The sequence below is a fragment of the Dendrobates tinctorius genome, unplaced genomic scaffold (genome assembly GCF_039654945.1).
Source record: "Dendrobates tinctorius isolate UK_male_01 unplaced genomic scaffold, ASM3965494v1 ptg000003l, whole genome shotgun sequence".
Classification (NCBI taxonomy): Eukaryota; Metazoa; Chordata; class Amphibia; order Anura; family Dendrobatidae; genus Dendrobates; species Dendrobates tinctorius.
In genome coordinates, this window is record NW_027361671.1 from 87389903 (window position 1) to 87413542 (window position 23640).

A 23640-nucleotide genomic window follows, 5' to 3' on the forward strand; every position below is an offset into this window, starting at 1 on the left:
ATTGTGTCCAGCAAAAAAGATGGAAACCACTACAAAAGAGGCCAAACGGAGTCCAACATTCTTAAATGCCATTTTTTTTATACAAGCAAAACCCCCACCTAATGCAGTACAGAACAAGTAGCAAAACAATGTGAATGTGGACTTATCCACCAAAAATGTACATAGTAAGAGTGTGTAAAAAAATTAAATCTAGTCCATATTCAAAGAACAATTACCAAAAATGTACTTTGCCCAAATAATGAATCACTGCATGAAATCTTTTACACATCTATACAGAAGGACACTGATGAAATCAAGAAAAATTACGGATTGTATTCTATGTTGAAACCCAAGACTAGAGACTAACTTATTTTATAGACAGTCACCATCTTCACCTACTTTTTGACAAACACTGTAAGGAACTTTCAATACTTAAAAGAGCTGTGAAAATAATTTATACCATATAGTCTTATTATTATACTATTTTTTATTTTAGGGCTGGAAAATAGAATCTTAGGTGGTTAGTTTTTATATTAAATGTTCTCCCTTGACCACCAACACTCGAGAGCATGAAGTTCAAGTTATGCATAATTTCTAAAAATGTCAATATTGCTTGACCGAAAACAAGAATATTACATCTTCAAAATAAGATGAAAAAACAAACAAGAGGTAGGTTACATGTACCTGATACACACTGACTGGACTGTCCACTCCAAGTACCATCAGCTTGACATTTGCGGGAATATGATCCAACCAGCATGTATCCTTTATTACAGGTGAATTTCACCTCAGAATTATTCAAGTAGCTAGTTCCTTCCTTTTTCCCATTTTTCGGGGGCTCTAACCAGCCACAAGAGATCACTGACACACATGAAATATAATATTACAAGGTTAGTAACATCATACATAAAATATAATTGTCACAATCATGTCTCAACATGATCCTACTACCTCTGCCTTTGTCGCTAGGTGGTACTGCTCTAATACTGCAGATGACACTTGGCAGCAGCAGTATATTTCAGTTTATGATAGCTGGAACTTTTTGTTCCTCTTCCAGATTACTTGTGCTTTGCAGCAGAGGGCAAGTTATCAAAAGTAATTTTCTCTCTGCTGAGTGACATGAGTGGGTATCTTCCCTATTTAAACCTATAGCTGTCTGTGATACTTACCCTGGTTTATACACCTGTAGATCTGCTCTGATTCAACCTGTTTGATTCTCTAACCTTGACATCATCCTGACCACATCTTCCATGTATGATTTTATCTCTGACTTGGGCTGACAACCTCTGTCTGCCAGCCTGCTCAGTGGGCCAGCAGCCACTCTGTGCATATTAACAGGGATCCAGACCCTTCTTTAAAGGGAATCTGTCACCCCTTTTTTGAGATATCATATAATGCTATCATTCAATTGTGTGTCACATAAAGATTCTCTTAGTACTTTTGCTTCCCCCTGACAACGCACCTTTCATGCATAAATACCTTGTTTATATCGGTTCAGATGTATGTAAACTGGCGCTGTCCGGTCCATTGGGCGGGGCTTATTCGACTGCTCCCCCCTCCCTGTCTTGCTCTACACATTTCTTCTTGTGTAGAGCAAGACAGGGAGGGGGGGAGCAGTTGAATAAGCCCCGCCCATCGGACCAGACCGTGGCAGTTTACATACACCTGAACCGATATAAACAAGGTATTTATGCATGAAAGGTGCGGGGTCAGGGGGAAGCAAAAGTACTAAGAGAATCCTTATGTGACACACAATTGAATGATATCATTATATGATATCTCAAAAAAGGGGTGACAGATTCCCTTTAATGAGTGAAGACCTCGGGTCCCCTGGGAACTGCTAAGTGGAGTGGCTTATGCCATGCCTGTTCATTGATGCAATATTAAGATATGCTAGGCTTCCACTTACAGTGTGCCATTATAATAACATAGTGAAACCTCTCCACCTCTTTGAGAAGACCACACCTTTATCTCAAAAAGATTTCTAGAGACCAATTCTAAGTTCTGTCATATGCTAACTTCAGGCCATTATCTTTTAACCGGTCCTTCATCTTGAAGAGCATTGGTTTTCTTTTTAGAGCAGCTTTCCTCAAAAACTGACCAGCACTTCTGTCCATACAGTGGTTGCTGGAAGAGGAGACATGTGAACAGACCTGTCCATCAGTCTCCACCAATAGAAAAGTAGCTTATCCATATGAGGAGTTTTACAGTTAGACAAAGCTGATGGACAGGTCTGGTCACATGCTTCCCTGCCGGCATCCATTTTATGGGCAGAAATGCTGGTCAATTTGTGAGGAAAGCTACACTAACAAGAGGATGTAGCTGACCTCCCTACCTGAGAATCCATCAGTGAGCTCGCTCTGACAGTCTAAAGGAAAGAAACTCAGTTATCTTTTCCTGAGCTGCACTAAGCTGATGTATGGCCAAAGACTACCTTAAAGTTGAATGTGTAAGGAAACAAAAACCTGTCATTGATGCTCACTGGATCTGTACTACCATGTTGAAAACTATCCAAGTATCACAACACATTTTCAAAGTTATATGCTTTCGATTTATATCTTTGTTCTCAGTGAACATAGATGTATAAACACTATGGCTCCGATTCATAAAGACCAGCAATTTTCTCACAGGTCTAGATGAGGGTACCTCTTGAAGGCAGGCGTTCCTGATTCGTTAAGTGGTAAAAGGCAAGCCTCTTAATGAATAAGGAGTGTGTGACAAGTGTGTGCACCTCCAAGTAAGTACCTCCACAGGTCATCATGAATTAGTCAATCTGTAGTATCACACCCCCTGCCCCTCCCCTACCCTTCTCTAGCTCCATCCATTTTTATGCAGGTAGGAGAAACTGGTGTGAAAATACCAAAATTGCTAAATTTTTGCACAACTCAAAGCTGTGCAAAAATGTGTGGCTTTTCAAAACAATTTTACGCCACAATTATGATGAAATTGCTCATATCTTACTGTTATCATCTCATAGTAAATTTTTCCTTGGTGATGGCTTATCTTTCAAATTGTAATTTTAGGATGGTTGCATGGTCTTTACAATGTGGTATTAACTAAAATAGGTGACAACCTGTTTTACAAACACTTGTAGCTGAAATATCTTCTACAGAATAAATAGCCATTTTTCTCATACCTGGTTGTAGGCTCCGCACTAAATTCTTGTGGTTATCATGCGACATTAAAGTTGCAAATCCTACTTCGAGGTCTCTAGTTGTGAGCACATCAAATTTACAGAAAGAGTCATTCCCACATAATTTCATCATATTTTGCGCCAATGGATCATTGGGATCCTCTTGAACAGAAAATGTGGGTAAGAAATTGGGGTCATGCTTTTCTTGATAGTTTTCAATCAGCCACTGGGAGTCATAGGTGAAGAGTGAGCTGCCACTGGTCACTGCCCCTGGAATGAACACAACGCTTGAATAAAATACTTTTAAGAAATTTCTCTGATAGCTTTATGAATTGAATATTTAGCAACATTTATAGCCTGTGTATGGTGAGAATTAATAAAACATACTTATTACATTATATATTACATATCTGAAGATTTGACAGGATTATAATATTATTATGATCATAATAATAATAATAATAGTATGATATAATTGTCTATTCTCTATTATTGTAGCCAGAACTCACATTCAGCACCAAACTTGAATAGCTCTTCTGAAGTTGAATTTGGCAAGAATACTCTTCCATCTCTCAATGTAAAATCATCGTTTGGATTGTTGTTCATGACTCCCATTAGACCTTGAGTTTGGTTCATGAACTCCTCTGGCAGAAGGACACTGATACTCAGGAACTTCCCTCTCCCTCTTACTTCCACCCCAGCCCCTGAAGGAAACATGGCCGTCACACCTTTGTTGGCTCCATAAAAAAGAAATACACCTTTCAAAAGAACATACATATGGTTAAGCATACTATCACTGTGTGGAGAACATTTGGTTATTGATGTAAAGGCATGTTTTCTTTTGTCTAAATTATAGTTGACTCTTTCTTAGGCCAAATTCACATGATTCAAGTTCAAAATTGACATCCCTCGGACAGCTCTAAGGTTAATGTTATTCAAAACGACTGTTCAGAGGAGTGTTATTTTCAGGGGCTGAATCTGTGCGTGGAAAAAACTTGCACTAGATTCTTACATATGTCAGATGACAATCACCTATTCAAGACTATGAATGAGCAAAAATAAAATTGGATCCCATACGTATCAACTGAATCCCATGTGTACACCACTACTCCGGATCCCATGTGCAGTACATGCCACTTCTCTGACAGTCCTGATTCATGAAGAGGCATGCCACTCTTCAAGATCAGCGTGAATAACAACCATCTTAATGAATTGAGCCGTAATGTAGCATAAAATGTGATTCATCAGACCAGGCGACTTTGTCCAATTGTTTCAAGATCGTGTCTTTCACAGAGGTCAGCATAGACCTTCTGAATAGTCTCCAGCTACACATCCCCACCAACCTGAGATGTACTGTGTGTTCTGACAACTTTCTATCAGCGTTTGCATTAACATTTCAGCAATTTGTGGCCTTTGTCACTGACTCACTGGGGTCCTTGGATCATTTTTAGTGGGTACTGACCATTGTACACTAGAAATAATCCCCAAGAACTGTAATTTCCCAGATTCTTCAACACATCTAGCTATCACAGTTGACCTTTATCAAAGTCGCTTATCTTTCAAGGGATATAATCTTATGTCAGATCAGTATATATAAGCAACCATTGTATTTATAACAGCAGATAAACTTACCCTTAAGGTCTATCCATGTCCTATTAAAGCGTAGAAGTTCTTGGTTTAGAAGTACTTCAAGCGTTACTAAGTCTTCGGCTAGACGTACCTCGATAACGTCAGAACTCCCCTCTTTCATTGCAACAGAGGAAAATCCAGTGACTGAATTAGTGGAACCTTCAGTGGAAAAATGAAGCAGGATGTTAATTAGTTGAGTCTTTTCGGTTACCCAAAATTAATAATACTTACTTTTATTATTTTACTATTTCAATTAAAAATTGAATAATTTATTCTTAATTTCTAGTCTACTCAGTTTAAAGGAGTTGTCTGAGATCTCCCTAACAGCCACCATAAATATACAACCCCCTGGTGGTCCAGCACCAAAAGTGTAATCGCTTCTGCTCGCCATGTACGCTATTGATGGCAAGCCATCCTTGATCACCTGACCGCTGCAGTCAATCACTGACCTCAGCAGTGTTATATGACTTGACTGAAGCGGACATGTACAATGGCATCACATCATAATGGCAGGACAAGTAAACACAGACCAGGGCAGATGCGCGGATGCAACAGGTGATTTAAAAGGTGAGTTATGATACATGTATACTTCCTTTCTGCTGCTGTTAGGAAATTAAAGGGGGTCTTAAAAACTTTAAAAAGTGCACTAACACTACAAGGCGCATATACACAACATTATTTATATATACTGTATATAAGAATTTTTTCACTTTTGGCATGCTTCAATAGTCTCTGCTACATACAGGTGATGATCAGATCGCCTCTATATAACAGAATTACTCACTTGCTATGAGCACCGACCATGGAGACCAGGAGACCTCTGGTTGTCATGCTAACTAACCGGTGATCACGTGACAGGGTCACTGGTGGGTGGATTTCCAGCCTGATGGTTGGAAGCACGAGTTAAATGCCGCAGTCAGCGTATGTCAGCAGCATTTAATGGGTTAATAGCCGCGGGTGGATCGTGATTCCACCCGCGGCTATTGCGGGCACATGTCAGCTGTTCATAGCAGCTGACATGTGCTGGGAAAGATGTGGACTCACCACCGGAGCCCACATCAGAGGGAGGGTGTCCGACATCGGTGTAAATTTACGCCCAACGTCGGAAAGGGGTTAAAGACTTGCAATAATTGGGGGCCTTGTTAGGGCTTTTGGATTGGGGCCCCAGAGCTTCAAGTTACACCACTGATTCTTACCTCCAGAAATATTTTTCCCTTTAGATACGTACCATTTGCATGTATAGCAGGTTGTGTCCGAGCCTGTATCAAGAGAGACTTGTTGCTAGAGTCGACTAATGTGTACTCTCCTTTTCCCTTGAAAGTGTAACTGAGCCCATCAAAAGTAATAAAGTGAGGATCTCCGAAGGCTGAGGCTGCAACAAACCCAAATAACTGATGTTATTCAATATTCGCTTAAACTGAGAGCGGAAGAGTAATAATCAAGGTTAGGTAATAAATCATTAAAGAAAATCACATAGAGACATGAATCAGTACAGGTAGGGCACTTCCAATGAGGTCACCTTGTTGCTGGTGAATGGCTTACACACTTTAGATTAAATAAAAAAGTCATCTAGAGCCTCAATGTGTTATGTGTAATAGTGGCATGGCATTCATGCATTCATTGAATGTCAAGTCTGTAGAAACCTATTCCTTTTGATGACTTGGGTTTCACCAACAGGTTTTTAAGTCGTAAATGACCCCAGTATTTAGAATTTATATGTGAAAGGGGTATTCCCATCTCCAAGATCATATCCTAATACTGTATTTAGTAGGTGTAATAATAATATTAGCAAATACATGCAATTAGAAATATACTATAGTTCTTCTGATTCACTATGTCGTTTACCCCTTTGTACAGGGCATTCCAGTAGCTTGGGTATCCATGGTTATGAATACTCATATGGTGACAGTTAGTTAGCTACTAGTGGTCGTAACCATGGATACCTATTTAATATTACACCTACTAAATAATGGGATAAGATCACGCAGATGGGAATACCCCTTTAAATGGTCAAATGAGATGAATGATGTGTTTGCCATAGAAAATCAAGAATTTACTATGCGAAAAGTAATTTGTTTGTGATTTATTGAACCATTTGTGTGATAAATCTGTACGGTAATTTGAAACTTGAATTTTATTAGCTCTAAATTGCCAGATTTTATTTCCCACTGTGTTTCCATTTCATTATATGCATTAAAATTAAGCATCAAATGCAATGAATGTTTTACTTTACACTAAATATACAATATATTTATGTTCCACTAGATGGCGATATGGTTCTAGAAAACTAAACTGTGATGACTTATGCCCCAAATAAACACAATATATCAGTTATGTTTTACATGAAAAGCAAAATAAATACTTCTAGTCTCTGACTTATTTTGTACATACAAACATATTGTTCTAGTTTCCATATATAAGGCACACATTTGAATAATAACTATGCTCTCTAAATTTTTGCCAAAAGCGCTAACTTTTCTCCATAAACCTATATATATGCCTAATAAAATGGTTATAAATTGAGGCCCTGAGAACGTCATACTACACTATTCTGGTCATCAGATAGAAATGGAATACTGACAGAAGAGACAATACTAGTCAATAACAGCATAATTGTAAGATTTTTTTTTATAATTTTGGAATATCATAACTCACCAACTTTTGGGGGCTTGTATGTGCGGCAGTCACTGGACGGTCTGAGTTCCATGTAGTACCGACAGTTATCAGACCACAGACAACAGTAATAAAAGCTGATCACATCGTATAGCCAGTGGGAAAACCCAGGTACTCTAGGGGGCTTTCTATATGGTGGAGACCCCCAGTCGTGACCTCGGTCTGGGGTGCTGCCTCCTATTGAATCACTAGTAAGGACTTGTACTCCACTTTCGTCATAGCAGCACTGCTGTCCCGCTGCATACTTAGGACTGGGGAGAAAAAAAGTAAATTACATAGAGCATTAATAACTTTTCTTTTACTGGATAGTTTTCCGTATTCATCCAGTATAAGTGCACAGGTTTCATAGAAATTTAGGCAGATTCATCATTTTTTAAATACAGCTTTAATAGGCCAGGAAAAGATCAAATCATCTATTCTCAGATCTACATTTTTCTATTGTATGGGGGGGGAGTTCGGTCACTGATAAATTACCATAATTTTCAATTGCTGTTCAATAACGTAATGTTTATCAGATTGCAGAAAAAAACTCTTGATGAGTGGCAAATTTTGTTCATTATTGGTGACAAAGCCTGAAACTAAAACACAGCTTCTACTTTTGAACATGTTTTACTAGTAGCCACCAATAGGGGGTGCTCATTGCATAGAGATTAGCCCAGTTACTGAAGAGATATGTAGTAGCTGTATTAATCCATATGCAATGGGCACCCCCTAGTGGTGGCTACAGACTGCAGCATTTATAATAATCTTTATTTTTATATAGCGCTAACATATTCCGCAGCTCTTTACAGTTTGCACATATTATCATCACTGTCCCTGATGGGGCTCACAATCTAAAATCCCTTTCAGTATGTCTTTGGAATGTGGGAGGAAACCGGAGTACCCGGAGGAAACCCACGCAAACACGGGGAGAACATACTAACTCCTTGCAGATGTTGTCCTTGGTGGGATTTGAACCCAGGACTCCAGCGCTGCAATGCTATCCACTGAGCCACCGTGCTGCCCACGATTAAGCTCCATTCAAGTCCCCTGCTGTCCATTTGATTTTAGATTGCATAAGGGCAGCAGGGGACTTCAATGGAGCTTAATCCTTATAAAGATGTGATGCAAAATTGAAGGAATTAAGTTTAGAAAAAAAAAATGCAATAAATTTGTCAGCAATAAGGGCCTATTCTGAATTTTGCTTTGGGGCTACATAATGTTTGTGATTGTCTTTGCAAGTTACTGGATGGTTGGGACTTTCATAATACTACACTGTCTATATACGTCTATACTATATGTCATTGAGCCAAGCTAAGAATCCAGAGATGTTAATTTTGCTATGGAGCTAAGATCTTACAGACAGGTAGTTACTAACCTGCCTGTTATGCCCGATGCTGATCTCTGCCATCTCTGACTAGTTACAGACCGCTCCTGCTGGAGATTCTGCTTCTTCATGTCACCTCTTGTCAACTAAGCAGCTTTCCTCTACGAGTGTTCTCTGTCGACATGGCGTCACTGCCAACATCATGCTAATTTTAATCTGGCTACCCACAGTTAGGCAGCGGGGAGCAAGCTGTCAATCAGTATGACATTGGCAGAGATGATCAATAGAGCAGGGTGGAAAAGAAGAAGCTGCCCTGTTGACGTGACATCACCAGTAGCAGCAAAATCGCCAGGTTGAGCAGTCTGTGACTAGCCTGAGATAGCAGAGATTGGCGCCAGGCAGAATGGGCAGGTACAGTAGTTAGCAACTACCTGCCTGTAAGACTTTATCCCAAGAGCAAAATAATCTGTCATAAATGTTTTGCTCAAATGCATGTTGCGCAAAAAGTTTGCAATATTTGAAGTTGTTTTATGACGGTGTTCTGGCAAAACACCTTCATGAATCCAACCCTGCCTGATTGATAGTTGGGTTACAATCCCAAGATGAGTTTTTTGAAAGTACAAATAAAACCCAGCCTCTTACAGTTTCATCAAAATTGATGGGATTTTTTTAAATTTTGTGCCCATTGTGCTTTTTATTTTTACATTGTGTAAACTGACCAGTGGTGTGGGTCACCCTCCCAGGGCTGTGGGGTACTCAGTACCGGGCCGGTCTCTCAAAGGGGAATGTCACAGCAGCGGTGACCCGGTCCGTGGCCCTGGGCGCCAATGTAAAAGGGATTAAGTGATGGAATAAAGTTTATGAGTGAATGATTCGTGACACCACCTGTGGTGTTCGGCAATGAGGATGTTAAGCCGACGCTGCGGACAGATCCCCTGGGACAGATGGTGTGGTGCAGCTATGATGTTGTGGCCCTCCACAGGTAGGCAGTAATCCCAGGGCAGTGAGGATAGGTGTTGAGGAAGAGAGTGCAGTGCCTGGCACAGGGATGAAGCAGTGCTGAAGGGGTTGCAGGAATAAGGCAAGGACACAACAGGGTGCAGTTTCTTTTCCTTTACTTTGCTTGGCAAATGCAGTCCAGGGTCCAGATTACAGATGGCACAGGAGCTGGCTAGCCTGGAAGCAACTTAGGAATCTCTCTATGCAGATGGGTTGTGTAGTCTCCTTCCTAGCGCTTATTTTCAGGTACTTGCAGTACTGTGTTACACTGAAGTTCCACTTGCTTATTCTCTTTAGAACTCCCTCGTATGGCAGACAGCTGTAGCCTTCCTCTTCTGGCTCACACGTCACTGTTGTGCCTCTGAGTCTTATGTGGGAATAGAGCATTTACAGCTTCCTATTCCTCTGGTTTCTGTTGCAAGACCATCAGTGTCCGTACAGCCTTGGAGACCGGGCTCCAGATCATGCGCTATAGCTGGGAATGAGCCTGAACTCTCTGCTCAATCTCCCAGCTCTTCTCCTCCACATCCACACACATTGCCCTCCTCACACGAACTCCTAATTTCCCCTTCCTGGCCCTCAGAGAGCAGCTCTTCCCCGAGTTTTGGGTTCAGAGCTCCCTCTGCTGGCCTGGAGTGGGAGCTGTGCTCTGTGTTGTATTTAACTGCCAGAAAGATCCTTTATTGCTTCCAAGCATGACATCACACTCCCTAGGAGGAAGGCAATGCCATTGTGGCGACCATACTCCTGGGGGCGCCACATTCCCCCCTAGTGTAATTCAGTACTCCCGGACTGAAGAGAAAACATGTAAACATATAAACAATTATAAATATAACAAGATTTAAAAAAATGAAAAATACAAAAACCAAAGCTCAAAAATAGTCCTGATGACGATTAGTCCATGCGTCAATGTCCATGGTCCAATTCCTGAGCAAGTTGGTAAACTATTTACAAGTAGAGTTTTGACCACACATAGTCCTGTGGTCCAACTGTCCAATGAAAGAAAAGAAAATATCCAAAAAGTCTTACAGAGTCTCTGTAGGCACAAAACTTGAAACGTTGCATATTTACAGATTAACATTTACAAAACTTATCTATATGCGGAACCTTAGGGGTGGAATACCTTGGGTACTACGGACAGACCTATGTAGCACTGGTGTGGGTAAACTAGGTAGTAACCGTCTGTGAACTCTTAGACTCACTATGGGCATGACAGATTCACCACTGGCAGGGCAAAGGTTCTCTGGCTCCACTGCTGGTGTAACATCCGCTGACTGACCTTCCTGATTTTCAGAGTTCTCTTGAGTCTCTGCTACTTCAGTTGCAGTAGGCTGGGGAAAGATTAGGACAGGGACTATGACGGCTTGATCCATTCTTGTCCAATTTGCAGGGAATTCTCCGAGTACAGTGCTGACCTTTTCTTCTTCTTCCTCTATGGGTTGAAGGTTGTTTTGTTCTTCCATCCTTTCCTTTAGCTGGTCAGGGCACAGTTTCAGATGATCTCTCGACACTGCTGATGAGGTTTCTCCTCCATCCTTACTGATAAGGCACACTTTGGTGTTGTCGAAGTTTGATGTTAAGACGGTGTAGGGTTCAGCTTCCCATTGGTCATCCAATTTATGCATCCTTCTTTAGGACTTGTTCTCCTGGTGACAAGGGAACTGCAGGTGCATGTTGATTGTAGTTCTTTTCCTGTTTTTGTCTCGCCTGAACTAGACTCTTTTCTACACACTCTTGTACTCTACGGTACTGTTGCTGCCGCTCCGTATCCCAGTCAGCATTTGGTGATGTCACTTCAGGTGTCAGGACTCCCATATCCAAATCAATAGGCAACTTGCCAGGCCTCGCTCTCATTAGGTAGGCTAGAGTGCAGTTGGTGGAATTCACAGGAATGTGAGTGTAGAGGTCTACCAGATCTGGCAACTTTTCTGGCCACAGATTCCTCTCTTCCAAAGGCAAGGTCTTCAGTAGAGACCACCTGATTCATCTTTTCACACATGGAACACCTCTGCCTCAAAGGCTGGACCTTGATCTGTAAGCACACGCTCGGGATACCCGTGTGGTCGACAAAAGTGCTGTTAGAATGCTCTGGCTGCTGTCCTGGCTGTTTGATCCTTGACAGGTACGACTACCAGGAATCTCGAGTAGTGGTCAACGATGGTAAGAGCATAAACGTAGCCTGAATGGCTTGGGACCAGCTTCACATGGTCCAGGGCGACCAACTCAAGTGGTTACTTTGTTATTATTGGCTGCAAAGGAGCTCGCTGGCTGTTACGGTCCTTCCTGCTCAGGTTGCATTGTCCACACTCCCGGCACCAATTTTCAATGGCTTTCCTCATACCAGCCCGGTAGAATCTCTCCTGGAGTAAGGCCTCCAACTTCTTCCATCCAAAGTGTCCAGCTCCATTGTGGTATGTTTCCAAGACCATTGACGCCTCCCTCTTTGGGACTACCACTTGCCAGACTAACTCATGAGTGCGGGCATTGATGCTCCTCCGGCACAGCTTTCCCTCATAGAGGAACAGCCTGCCTCTTTCCTTCCACACCTGCTGGGTTTTTTCAGGAGCATCTGGACCTGGGTGTGAGTCAGCTTGTGACAGTAGCTCCTTTACCAGGCGGACTGCGGGGTCGCTATCCTGGATTTCTGCCCAGTCATGATGAGGCAATGGATTTAGGGTGGCCTCTTTCATGCTAGATCGTCTGTTTCTCACTCCTTGGGCACGTTGGGCCACAATTGGCCGGTGGAAGGTAGGTAACTCTATTTCTTCGAGTGCCTCAGGGTCTTCTCCTGCATCTGGCAGATTGGGCATTCTGGACAGCGCATCAGCATTGGCATTCTTGTGCCCCGCTCGGTACTTGATGGTGAATTCATAGTTAGACAGCCGGGCCATCCATCGCTGCTCCAGTGCGCCTAGTTTTGCAGTTTCCAAGTGAGTCAACGGGTTGTTGTCCGTGAAGATGGTAAACTTGGCTGAAGCCAGGTAATGCTTGAATCGTTCAGACACAGCCCAGGCTATGGCGAGGAACTCCAGTTTGAAGGAACTGTAGTTGTCAGGGTTCCTTTCAGTGGGACGAAGCTTCCTGCTGGCGTAGGAGATCACTCGTTCTTTGCCATTCTGTAGCTGTGACAGTACTGCTCTCAGTCCCATGTTGCTGGCATCAGAATACAGAACAAATGGTTGGTCATAATCTGGGTAGGCCCGAACTTCATCTCCTGTGAGAGCCATCTTCAGGCGAGTGAAAGACCTCTCCAGTTCCTCATTCCATTCAAATGTAGGACTCTTCTTCCTGGCTTTCTGGGGCTGGCCCACCAGAAGATTTTGCATAGGCGTGGCTATTTCAGTGAAGCCTTTGATGAACCTTCGGTAGTAGCCTACCAACCCAAGGAATTGACGTACTTCATGGAGGTTGCTGGGCTTCTGCCAGTCTCGGATGACAGTGACGTTGTCTGGATCTGGTGCCAACCTTCTGCACTCACTACATGACCGAGCTACTGTACCTTGGGCTTCAGGAGGTGGCATTTGTAAGGCTTCACTTTCAGGCCAAAGTTGGACAAGGCTTCAAACACCTCAGCCAGGTGCTTCAGATGGTCTTCATAAGTCTTGGAGAAAACAATGACATCATCAAGGTACAACAGGACTGTCTCAAAGTTCTTGTGTCCAAGACAGCACTCCATTAGCCGTTGAAATGTCCCAGGGGCGGTGCAGAGCCCGAACGGCATGTAGTAGAACTCGCAGAGACCCATTGGGGTAGTAAACGCTGTTTTCTCCTTGTCTGCCTCTGCCACAGGAACCTGCCAATACCCACTAGTGAGATCTAAGGTGGAAAAATAGTTAGCAGTTTTAAGAGCAGCTAATGACTCTTCAATTCTGGGTAATGGGTAGGCATTCTTATGTGTAATGCCGTTAATTTTTCTGTAATCAACACACATTCTCATGGTACCATCTTTCTTTTTCTCAAAGACTATTGGGGCTGCCCAGGGGCTACAACTATCTCTGATCACCCCAGCTTCCTTCATTTCCCGCAACATACTTTTGGCACATTGATATTGTGTTGGGGGTATAGGCCGGTACCTTTCTTTAATGGGTTGGATGATCTCCGGTGGGGATATGGTGTTGAACCCCTTTTGCCTTCCCAAAGTCTAGAGGGTGTTTACTAAATACCCGCTCATACTCCTGAGTCACTCGGTAAACCCCACTCTTTTGGTATGAAGGGGTGGAGTCAGTTCCCACCTGCAGCTGCTGACACCACTCCTCCAGCTGCTTTACAGAGCCATTGTCCTCCACCTGGTCGGAAGAGACTAACGGCTCTGCTGCCTGTGTGGCGTTGTTACTGACAGTAAACAGCTTAGCAATAGTGGCATACCGAGGTATTGTGGCCTCTTCCTCCCCACAATTCAAGAGGCATACAGGTATTCTCCCTTTGCGAACATTAACTACCCCTCTGGCTGTCAGGACAGTGGGTCAGCTATCAGAGTACACTGGCTCTACCAATGCTTGGTAATCTTTTCCTCTGAGGCCTATGGCTGCCCGACACCAAATCAACATTTCACATCTGGGGGGGTATCGCAATGGGGAAAGGAACACTCACTCTGACGCTGCCAATTTCTCCGCCAGACAGATCTACCTGCTGTCTTTGCATCAGGACCTTGATCTCCTTCTGCAGGACTCGTTGTTCACTGGAACCAGCAGTTTCGGCTACCTGTTGCAACAAAACAATAACCTCGGCAAGACAATTTTCAATTACATTAGTACCAAGGGTCATCATTGGGTTACATTCTCGTCGATCAATGTCTACAACTATCAGACCTTGAGATTTTAACTCTACTTGCCCCACTTTAATAGTAATCTCTTTACATCCTACTTGCAGCAAAGATTGACCATTGCTGGCAACTACTGTCAGTTCATCACTTGGGCCACGAGTAAGTTCAGAGTCAGCCCATTTCCGCTTGTAAAGGATATATGGCATAGTTGTCACCTGAGAACCAGTGTCCAGCAAAGCATTCATGGGAATGCCGTCAATCACCACTGGGAGGACCGGTTGCCCTCCAACATACTTGGCTCGCCAGTTCTTTGGGCCCTGTGGTCCGACTCCTGGGGGTTGGCCCTCTGCCCCATGGGTTGCTCGTTTAAATAACAGAACCTTGCAATGTGGCCTGCCTTGTGGCAGTGACGACAGATGGGACGTCCGTCCAGGTCATAGCGATTGCTGTCTCTCCCTCGGCGTGGCGGGATCCTCTTCTTCCGTAGCCATGGGACATCCTCTGGACTGGAGGCCCGCTGGATCTTCTCCTTGGATGACACCTGCAGGGACTGCACAGTTTTGGCAAGTGCAGCCGTATTTTTGGTCAGCTCCTGGACCTGAAGACGCAGTTCGGCAGAAAGGTCTTTGTCCAGAGTCTGTGCATCAGCCTCCACCTGGCTGAGAGGGAAAGAGGCTGCTTCTTGATGGTATGTGATCGCTGGGCGCCGGACGGCTGACATTTGGTTCATGCAGCACTCGAATAGCCCTGTCTTTGAAGTCTGCAAAGTCTAGGTCAGGGTTCTGTAGGGCTATGATGCGCAGCTGTGCTCTGTGGGTACTGGATAAGAGGCCCTCAATAAATTGCTCCTTTAACAGTTGGTCTCCATCTTTCACACTGTCTGGATCAATCTGCTTGATGGCTCGCAGCGCCTCCTGCAGGTTAAGAGCATAGTCCTGTATACTGTCCTGCACTCTCTGCTTACACCCAAAGAATCTCATTTTTATTTCAGCTGCAGTGCGGGTGTCAAAGGTGCTTCTCAGCTTAGCCAGGATCTTTTTAACAGTCTCTTTATCAGTGTCCTGCCAGGCTTTTACTTCCCTTTGCGCTGCACCAGTTAGCTGCCCAATAAGGATGTTCACTTTCTGGCTTTCAGACAGAGGATACACCTCAAACAAACTGCACAGTCTCTCTTTAAATTCACTCAGGGTATGTGACTCCCCTGAGAACTGCGGTAGCTAGGCCGCTCACGGTATATAGGGCATGGACAGCGGCATTATGGGGACTGCTGCGGTGGGTGCTGATTCTTGCGGCGCTCTGGAGGCAGCGCTGGCTGCTGGATGCAGCGGTGCTATGGGAGCCGCAGCTGCGCTGGGGCCTGCAGCTTGTGGCACTGTGGGGTTTGCAGTGGCATCCGCCGCTGCATCTGCTCTTGCTTCAGACTTTCTCTTCCCCCCCAGTTAACGTTTGGCCAGGCCCTGGTGTTATGAATGAGTCACCGAAGGAGGAAAAAACAAAAATACAAGCTAAGTCCAGAAAACCGGTGAGGTTGGTAGCTATTGGATTGCAGACCCCTGATCCTATCCACAACAACTAACAGTAACCGTGGGGAGTTCCTACGATGCGCTAGACCCCTCGATCACAGCCAGAGAACTACATAGCCTAAAGACAGACAGGGAAATCTAAACTGCCCCAGAGCAGACCCCAAAGCAATAGGCAGCCCCCAACATATAATGACGGTGAAGTAAGATGAAAACACTAACACAGATAGAAAGATAGGTTGAGCAAACGATGGGGCCCAAGCTAACTAAAAAGGACAGGATAGAAAAGATGCTGTCTGCAATCCGCAAAAAACCCTACCAAAAAATGTCCCAACCGACTGATAGGAAAAACAGGCCCTGAAGTCGCTAGGACTTCAAAATGACTATATCAGCACTCAGGTAAATTCTGAAGACAGAGCAAAGAGACAAACTGATCAGAGACAAAAATGGAACTCAGCACACCCCCAACCGGGGATGGCTGAACTACAAAAAACAAGGTAAACAAAACAAAACTAATAAGTTCAATAGCAGAGCAAAAACTTATCTTTGGGAAGCAGGAATCAGACTGGTCTCCAAGAATCCAGCAGAGAAATCACCAGCGACTCAGAAGGGCGTCGGCTGCCTTATATCCAGTCAGCAGTTCCTGTTACCCAGTCATCATCCACCAGATCAGGTGTTTGGTAATCAGCCTCACTACCTTCCTTCACCAGAAGAGGGAGTTCATCAGACATCGACGGTGAAGGGGAAAATGAACTCACAACAGTACCTCCCCCTTGAGGAGGGGTCACCGAACCCTCATCCACGCCACCAGGGCGATCAGGATGGGCCCGATGAAAGGCACGAACCAATCTTTCGGCATGAATATCGGATGCAGGGACCCAAGAATTATCCTCCTGGCCATAACCCTTCCATTTAACCAAATACTGGAGTCTCCGTCTAGCCAGGCGAGAATCCAGTATCTTCTCAACCTCATATTCCACATTACCTTCAACCAATACCGGGTCAGGAGGTGCCACCACAGGAACTACTGGCTCAACAAACCTCTTTAACAGAGACTTATGAAACACGTTATGGATCTTAAATGTAACAGAAAGAGCCAATCGAAAAGAGAATGGATTAAGAATCTCCAAAATCTTGTAGGGTCCAATAAATCTAGGTTTAAACTTTGGAGAAGCCACCTTCATAGCGATATTCTTTGATGAAAACCAAACCATATCACCCACCTTAAACTGGGGACCAATGGTCCTATTACCTGGGAGAGAGACAACTTATCCACCACTTGGTCCCAGATCTGGTGCATTCTCTCCACCACAGTGTCAACACCTGGTCAGGCAGAAGGCTCCACCTGCCCTGAAGAGAATCGATGATGAAACCCAAAGTTACAAAAAAAAGGTGACATCAAAGTGGCAGAACTAGCTCTATTATTTAAAGCAAATTCGGCCAAGGGCAAAAATGAAACCCAATCATCCTGATCAGCAGAAATAAAACATCTCAAATACGACTCCAAAGTCTGGTTTGTTCTCTCCATCTGCCCATTGGTCTGAGGGTGAAACACAGAGAAGGACAACTGAATTCCCAGCTTGGAACAGAAAGTCCTCCAAAATCTAGACACAAACTGAACTCCTCTGTCAGATACAATGTTCTCAGGAATCCCGTGCAAGCGAACCACCTGTTGCAAAAACAAAGGCACCAACTCTGAGGAAGATGGCAACTTAGGAAGTGGTACAAGATGGACCATCTTAGAGAATCTATCACAAATCACCCAAATAACAGTCATTCTCTGAGAGACAGGCATATCAGAGATAAAATCCATTGAAATATGGATTCATGGCCTGCTGGGCACCGGCAAAGGCATCAACAACCCACTAGAGCGAGAACAAGGTTTAGATCGAGAGCAAGTCCCACAGGACTGCACAAAATTCCTGACATCACGAGACAAGGCGGGCCACCAAAAAGACTGACTCACCAAATTTCTAGTACCAAAAATACCTGGATGACCAACCAATGCAGAGCAATGAACTTCAGACATCACTCTCTTCCTCCACTGGTCAGGAACATACAATTTTCCAATGGGACAACGCTCAGGTTTGTCCTCCTGAAACCCTTCCAGAGCACGTCTCAAATCAGGCGAGATGGCAGAAAGAACTTCTCCCTCACCTAAGATGGTAGCAGGCTTGGTCACAACAGGAGAATCAGCAAAGAAACTCCTAGAGAGGGCGTCTGCCTTGACATTCTTAGTGCCCGGAAGAAAAGAGACCACAAAATCAAAACGTGTGAAAAACAAGGCCCACCTAGCCTGTCTAGGATTCAAGCGTTTGGCCGACTCCAGGTAAATCAAATTCTTGTGGTCAGTAAGGACCTCGACTTGATGTTTAGCTCCCTCCCACCAATGTCTCCACTCCTCAAATGCCCATTTCATGGCTAACAGTTCCCGATTCCCCACATCATAGTTACGTTCGGATGGGGAGAATTTTCGGGAAAAGAAAGCACAGGGATTCATTTTAGATGTTACAGGATCCTTTTGGGACAAAACAGCTCCTGCACCAATCTCAGAAGCGTCCACCTCTACCTGAAACGGGAGTGAGACATCAGGTTGCCGCAAAACCGGAGCAGAAGTGAACCTTCGCTTCAGCTCCTGAAAGGAAGAAACATCCTCCGGAGACCAATTCAGCACATCAGCACCCTTCTTAGTCAAATCAGTCAATGGTTTGGCAATACAAGAAAAATTAGCTATAAATTTACGATAAAAATTAGCAAAACCCAAAAACTTCTGGAGGGCCTTCAAAGAAGTGGGCTGAACCCAATCATAAATGGCCTGTACCTTGACCGGGTCCATTTCAATAGTTGATGGAGACAAAATAAATCCCAAAAATGAAATCCTCTGTACACCAAAAAGGCATTTCGATCCCTTGACATACAGGGAATTCTACCTCAAAATCCGGAACACAGTCCGAACATGTTCCACTTGAGAGTCCCAATCCTTGGAAAAGATCAAAATATCATCCAGATAGATGATCAAAAATTTATCCACCAAGTCTCGGAAAATATCATTCATGAAGCACTGCAAGACAGAATGGGCATTAGTGAGCCCAAAAGGCATCACCAGGTACTCAAAATGTCCCTCCGGAGTATTAAACGCCATCTTCCATTCATCCCCATGCTTAATGCGAATAAGATTATACGCCCCCCTGAGGTCAAGCTTTGTAAACCAGCAAGCACCTTTAACTCTGGAGAATAGATCAGAAATCAGGGGTAACGGATACTGATATTTAACAGTAATTTTGTTGAGGGAACGATAGTCAATACAAGGCCTTAATGACCTGTTATGAGTTCATTTTCCCCTTCACCAGTGAGGTCTGATGAACTCCCTCTTCTGGTGAAGGAAGGTAGTGAGGCTGATTACCAAACACCTGAGCTGGTAGAGGATGACTGGGTGATGGGAATTGCTGACTGGATGTAAGGCAGCCGACGCCCTTCTGCCTCGCTGGTGATTTCTCTGAGGGATTCTAGGAGACCAGTCTGATTCCTGCTCCTCAAAAGCTAAGTTTTCTGCCTTGCTTTTTGCATTTGTGTTTTGGTTTTATTTTGCCTTGCTTTTCTGGATTCTGCCATTCCCTGCTGGGGTGAGCTGAATTCCTTTGTGTCTTTTTGCTCTGTCTTCAGAAAATACCTGAGTACTGACATAGTCTTTTTGAAGCCTAGCGTCTTCAGGGCCTTTTTCCTTGTCAGTCTGTTGGCTCTTGTTTTGATAGGGTTTTTTGCGGGTTGCAGACAGGAGCTTTTCTATCCTGTCCTATCTAGTTAGCTTGGGCCCCATCATTTGCTCAGTCTATCTTTCTATCTGTGTTAGTGTTTTTTCTTCTTGCTTCACCGTCATTATATGTTGGGGGCTGCCTATTGCTTTGGGGTCTGCTCTGGGGCAGTTTAGATTTCCCTGTCTGTCTTTAGGCTATGTAGTTCTCTGGCTGTGATCGGGGGGTTTAGGGCACTGTAGGAACCCCCCACGGCTACTGCTAGTTGTTGTTGATAGGTTCAGGGGTCTGCAATCCGATAGCTGCCAACTTCTCTGGTTTTCTGGACTTAGCTAGCATTTCTGTTTTTGCCTCCTACGGTGACTCGTTCATAACAGAATCACCAGCCATACCGCAGATCCTAGGGTACTCAATAGCAGGAAAGAATTGTAAAAAAAAAAAAAAAAAAAATAAAGGTGTGTATATTTTTTCCTCTATATCTCTGAGGCCGTAGGGGGAATTTTTTTTTCTCTCTCAATGGAGATAAAGCAATTGTCTGATCGTGTGGAGCAGCTCGCTGCGGAAGTGCGGGGAATTTCCGCCTACCTTGCTCATTCACATGCTGCTGAACCAAAGATCCCTACTCCTGATGTGTTTTTTGGGGATCGGTCTAAATTTTTGAATTTCAAAAATAATTGTAAATTATTTTTTGCCTTGAAGCCTAACTCGTCAGGGAGCTCCGCGCAGCAGGTTAAAATTGTCATCTCTTTGCTGCGTGGCGATCCCCAGGATTGGGCGTTTTCTTTGAAACCAGATGATCCTATTCTGACTAATGTGAATGCATTATTTCGAGCCTTGGGGTTGTCGTATGACGAACCTAATGCTATTGATCAGGCTGAAAAGACCCTGTTGGCATTGAGCCAGGGTCGAGATTCTGCAGAATTGTACTGTCAAAAATTCCGAAAGTGGGCGGTCCTTACTACCTGGAATGATAATGCCTTGGCAGCTCTCTTTCGGAAGGGTTTGTCAGAAGCCGTAAAAGATACTATGGTGGGATTTCCTGTTCCCTCTGGTCTTGACGATTCTATGTCATTAGCCATTCAGGTTGATCGGCGTTTACGTGAACGTAGGACTGCACGAGATTTGTTGCCACCTGTTGAACAAGTGTCTGAACCTATGCAATGTGATAGAGTTTTGTCCATGGAGCAACGTCAGGAGTTCAGAAGGCGTAATAAGCTGTGTTTTTTTGTGGAGATGCCTCACATATTATTTCTGTCTCTCCTAAACGAGAGAAACGTTTTGTACACACGTTTTCTGTGGGTGGTGTTCAACCTAAGTTTCTTCTGGCAATTACTCTGATCTGCTCCCTGTCCACATTTTCCGCCAAGGCTTTTGTGGATTCGGGAGCAGCCCTGAACCTAATGGACTTGGATTTTGCTAAACGTTGTGGATTTCCTATGACACCTCTGCGGACGCCTATCCCTTTGAGGGGTATTGATGCTACTCCTTTGGAGAAGAATAAACCTCAGTTTTGGACCCAGGTGGTAATGCGGGTCGCCCCAGACTATCAAGAGAATTGCAGATGTATTTAGTGAGAACGAGTCTGCGTCTTTGCCTCCCCATAGGAGTTATGACTGTGCAATTGAGCTGAGCCCTGGGTGTAAATTTCCCAAGGGTCGACTTTTCAATTTATCTGTACCCGAGCACGAGGCTATGCGATCCTATATTAAGGAGTCGTTGGAGAAGGGTCATATTAGACCATCCTCTTCACCCTTAGGTGCTGGGTTTTTTTTCGTGGCTAAGAAAGATGGGTCATTGTTATGAACGAGTCACCGTAGGAGGCAAAAACAGAAATGCTAGCTAAGTCCAGAAAACCAGAGAAGTTGGCAGCTAACGGATTGCAGACCCCTGAACCTATCAACAACAACTAGCAGTAGCCGTGGGGGGTTCCTACGGTGCCCTAGACCCCTCGATCACAGCCGGAGAACTACATAGCCTAAAGACAGACAGGGAAATCGAAACTGCCCCAGAGCAGACCCCAAAGCAATAGGCAGCCCCCAACACATAATGACGGTGAAGCAAGAAGAAAAAACACTAACACAGATAGAAAGATAGACTCAGCAAATGATGGGGCCCAAGCTAACTAGATAGGACAGGATAGAAAGGCTGCTGTCTGCAATCCGCCAAGTCCATCAGGTTCAGAGCTGCTCCCGAATCCACAAAAGCCTTAGCGGAAAATGTGGACAGGGAGCAGATCAGAGTAATTGCCAGAAGAAACTTAGGTTGAACACCACCCACAACAAATGTGTGTGCAAAACGTTTCTCTCGTTTAGGGCAGACAGAAATGATATGCGAGGCATCACCACAGAAGAAACACAGCTTATTACGCCTTCTGAACTCCGGACGCTGCGCCCCAGACAAAACTCTATCACATTGCATAGGTTCAGACATTTGTTCAACAGGTGGCAACACCTCTCGTGCGGTTTTGCGTTCACTCAAACGCCGATTATCCTGAATGACTAATGACATAGAATCGTTAAGACCAGCGGGAACAGGAAATCCCACCATAGTATCTTTTACGGTTTCTGACAAACCCTTCCGAAACAGAGCTGCCAAGGCACCATCATTCCAGGTAGTAAGGACCGCCCACTTTTGGAATTTTTGACAGTACAACTCTGCAGAATCCTGACCCTGGCTCAATGCCAACAGGGCCTTTTCAGCCTGATCAATAGCATTAGGTTCATCATACAACATCCCCAAGGCTTGAAAAAATGCGTTCACATTAGTAAGAATAGGATCATCAGGTTTCAAAGAAAACGCCCAATCCTGGGGATCGCCGCGCAGCAAAGAGATGACAATTTTAACCTGCTGCGCGGAGCTCCCGACGAGTTAGGCTTCAAGGCAAAAAATAATTTACAATTATTCTTAAAATTCAAAAATTTAGACCCATCCCCAAAAAACACATCAGGAGTAGGGATCTTTGGTTCAGCAGCATGTGAATGAGCAAGATAGGCGGAAATTCCCCGCACTTCAGCAGTGAGCTGCTCCACACGATCAGACAATTGCTTCATCTCCATTGAGAAAGAAAAAAAAAAGTATGGCTGGTGATTCTGTTATGAATGAGTCACCGAAGGAGGAAAAAACAAAAATACAAGCTAAGTCCAGAAAACCGGAGAGGTTGGTAGCTATTGGATTGCAGACCCCTGATCCTATCCACAACAACTAACAGTAGCCGTGGGGGGTTCCTACGATGCCCTAGACACCTCGATCACAGCTGGAGAACTAAATAGGCCTAAAGAAAGAAAGGGGAAATCTAAACTGCCCCAGAGCAGACCCCAAAGCAATAGGCAGCCCCCAACATATAATGACGGTGAAGCAAGATGAAAACACTAACACAGATAGAAAGATAGGTTGAGCAAACGATGGGGCCCAAGCTAACTAAAAAGAACAGGATAGAAAAGATGCTGTCTGCAATCCGCAAAAAAACCTACCAAAAAATGTCCCAACCGACTGATAGGAAAAACAGGCCCTGAAGTCGCTAGGACTTCAAAATGACTATATCAGCACTCAGGTAAATTCTGAAGACAGAGCAAAGAGACAAACTGATTAGAGACAAAAATGGAACTCAGCACACCCCCGACCGGGGATGGCTGAACTCCAAAAAGCAAGGTAAACAAAACAAAACTAATAAGTTCAATAGCAGAGCAAAAACTTATCTTTGGGAAGCAGGAATCAGACTGGTCTCCCAGAATCCAGCAGAGAAATCACCAGCGACTCAGAAGGGTGTCGGCTGCCTTATATCCAGTCAGCAGTTCCTGTTACCCAGTCATCATCCACCAGATCAGGTGTTTGGTAATAAGCCTCACTACCTTCCTTCACCAGAAGAGGGAGTTCATCAGACATCGACG

At 44.1% G+C, this 23640-nt stretch overlaps 1 protein-coding gene across 1 annotated transcript in view; it reads right to left on the reverse strand.

Moving 5' to 3' along the window:
* The window catches only part of SUSD2 (sushi domain containing 2), a 340007-nt gene that overhangs the window by 102592 nt on the left and 213775 nt on the right, over positions 1–23640 (reverse strand). The window contains exons 20-25 of the mRNA XM_073559037.1: positions 7397–7665; positions 5970–6113; positions 4745–4900; positions 3622–3870; positions 3116–3382; positions 664–840 (exon numbers count right to left, since the gene is read on the reverse strand). Of these exons, the coding sequence (XP_073415138.1) occupies positions 664–840; positions 3116–3382; positions 3622–3870; positions 4745–4900; positions 5970–6113; positions 7397–7665 (1262 nt within the window). The remainder of the gene's footprint in view (positions 1–663; positions 841–3115; positions 3383–3621; positions 3871–4744; positions 4901–5969; positions 6114–7396; positions 7666–23640) is intronic.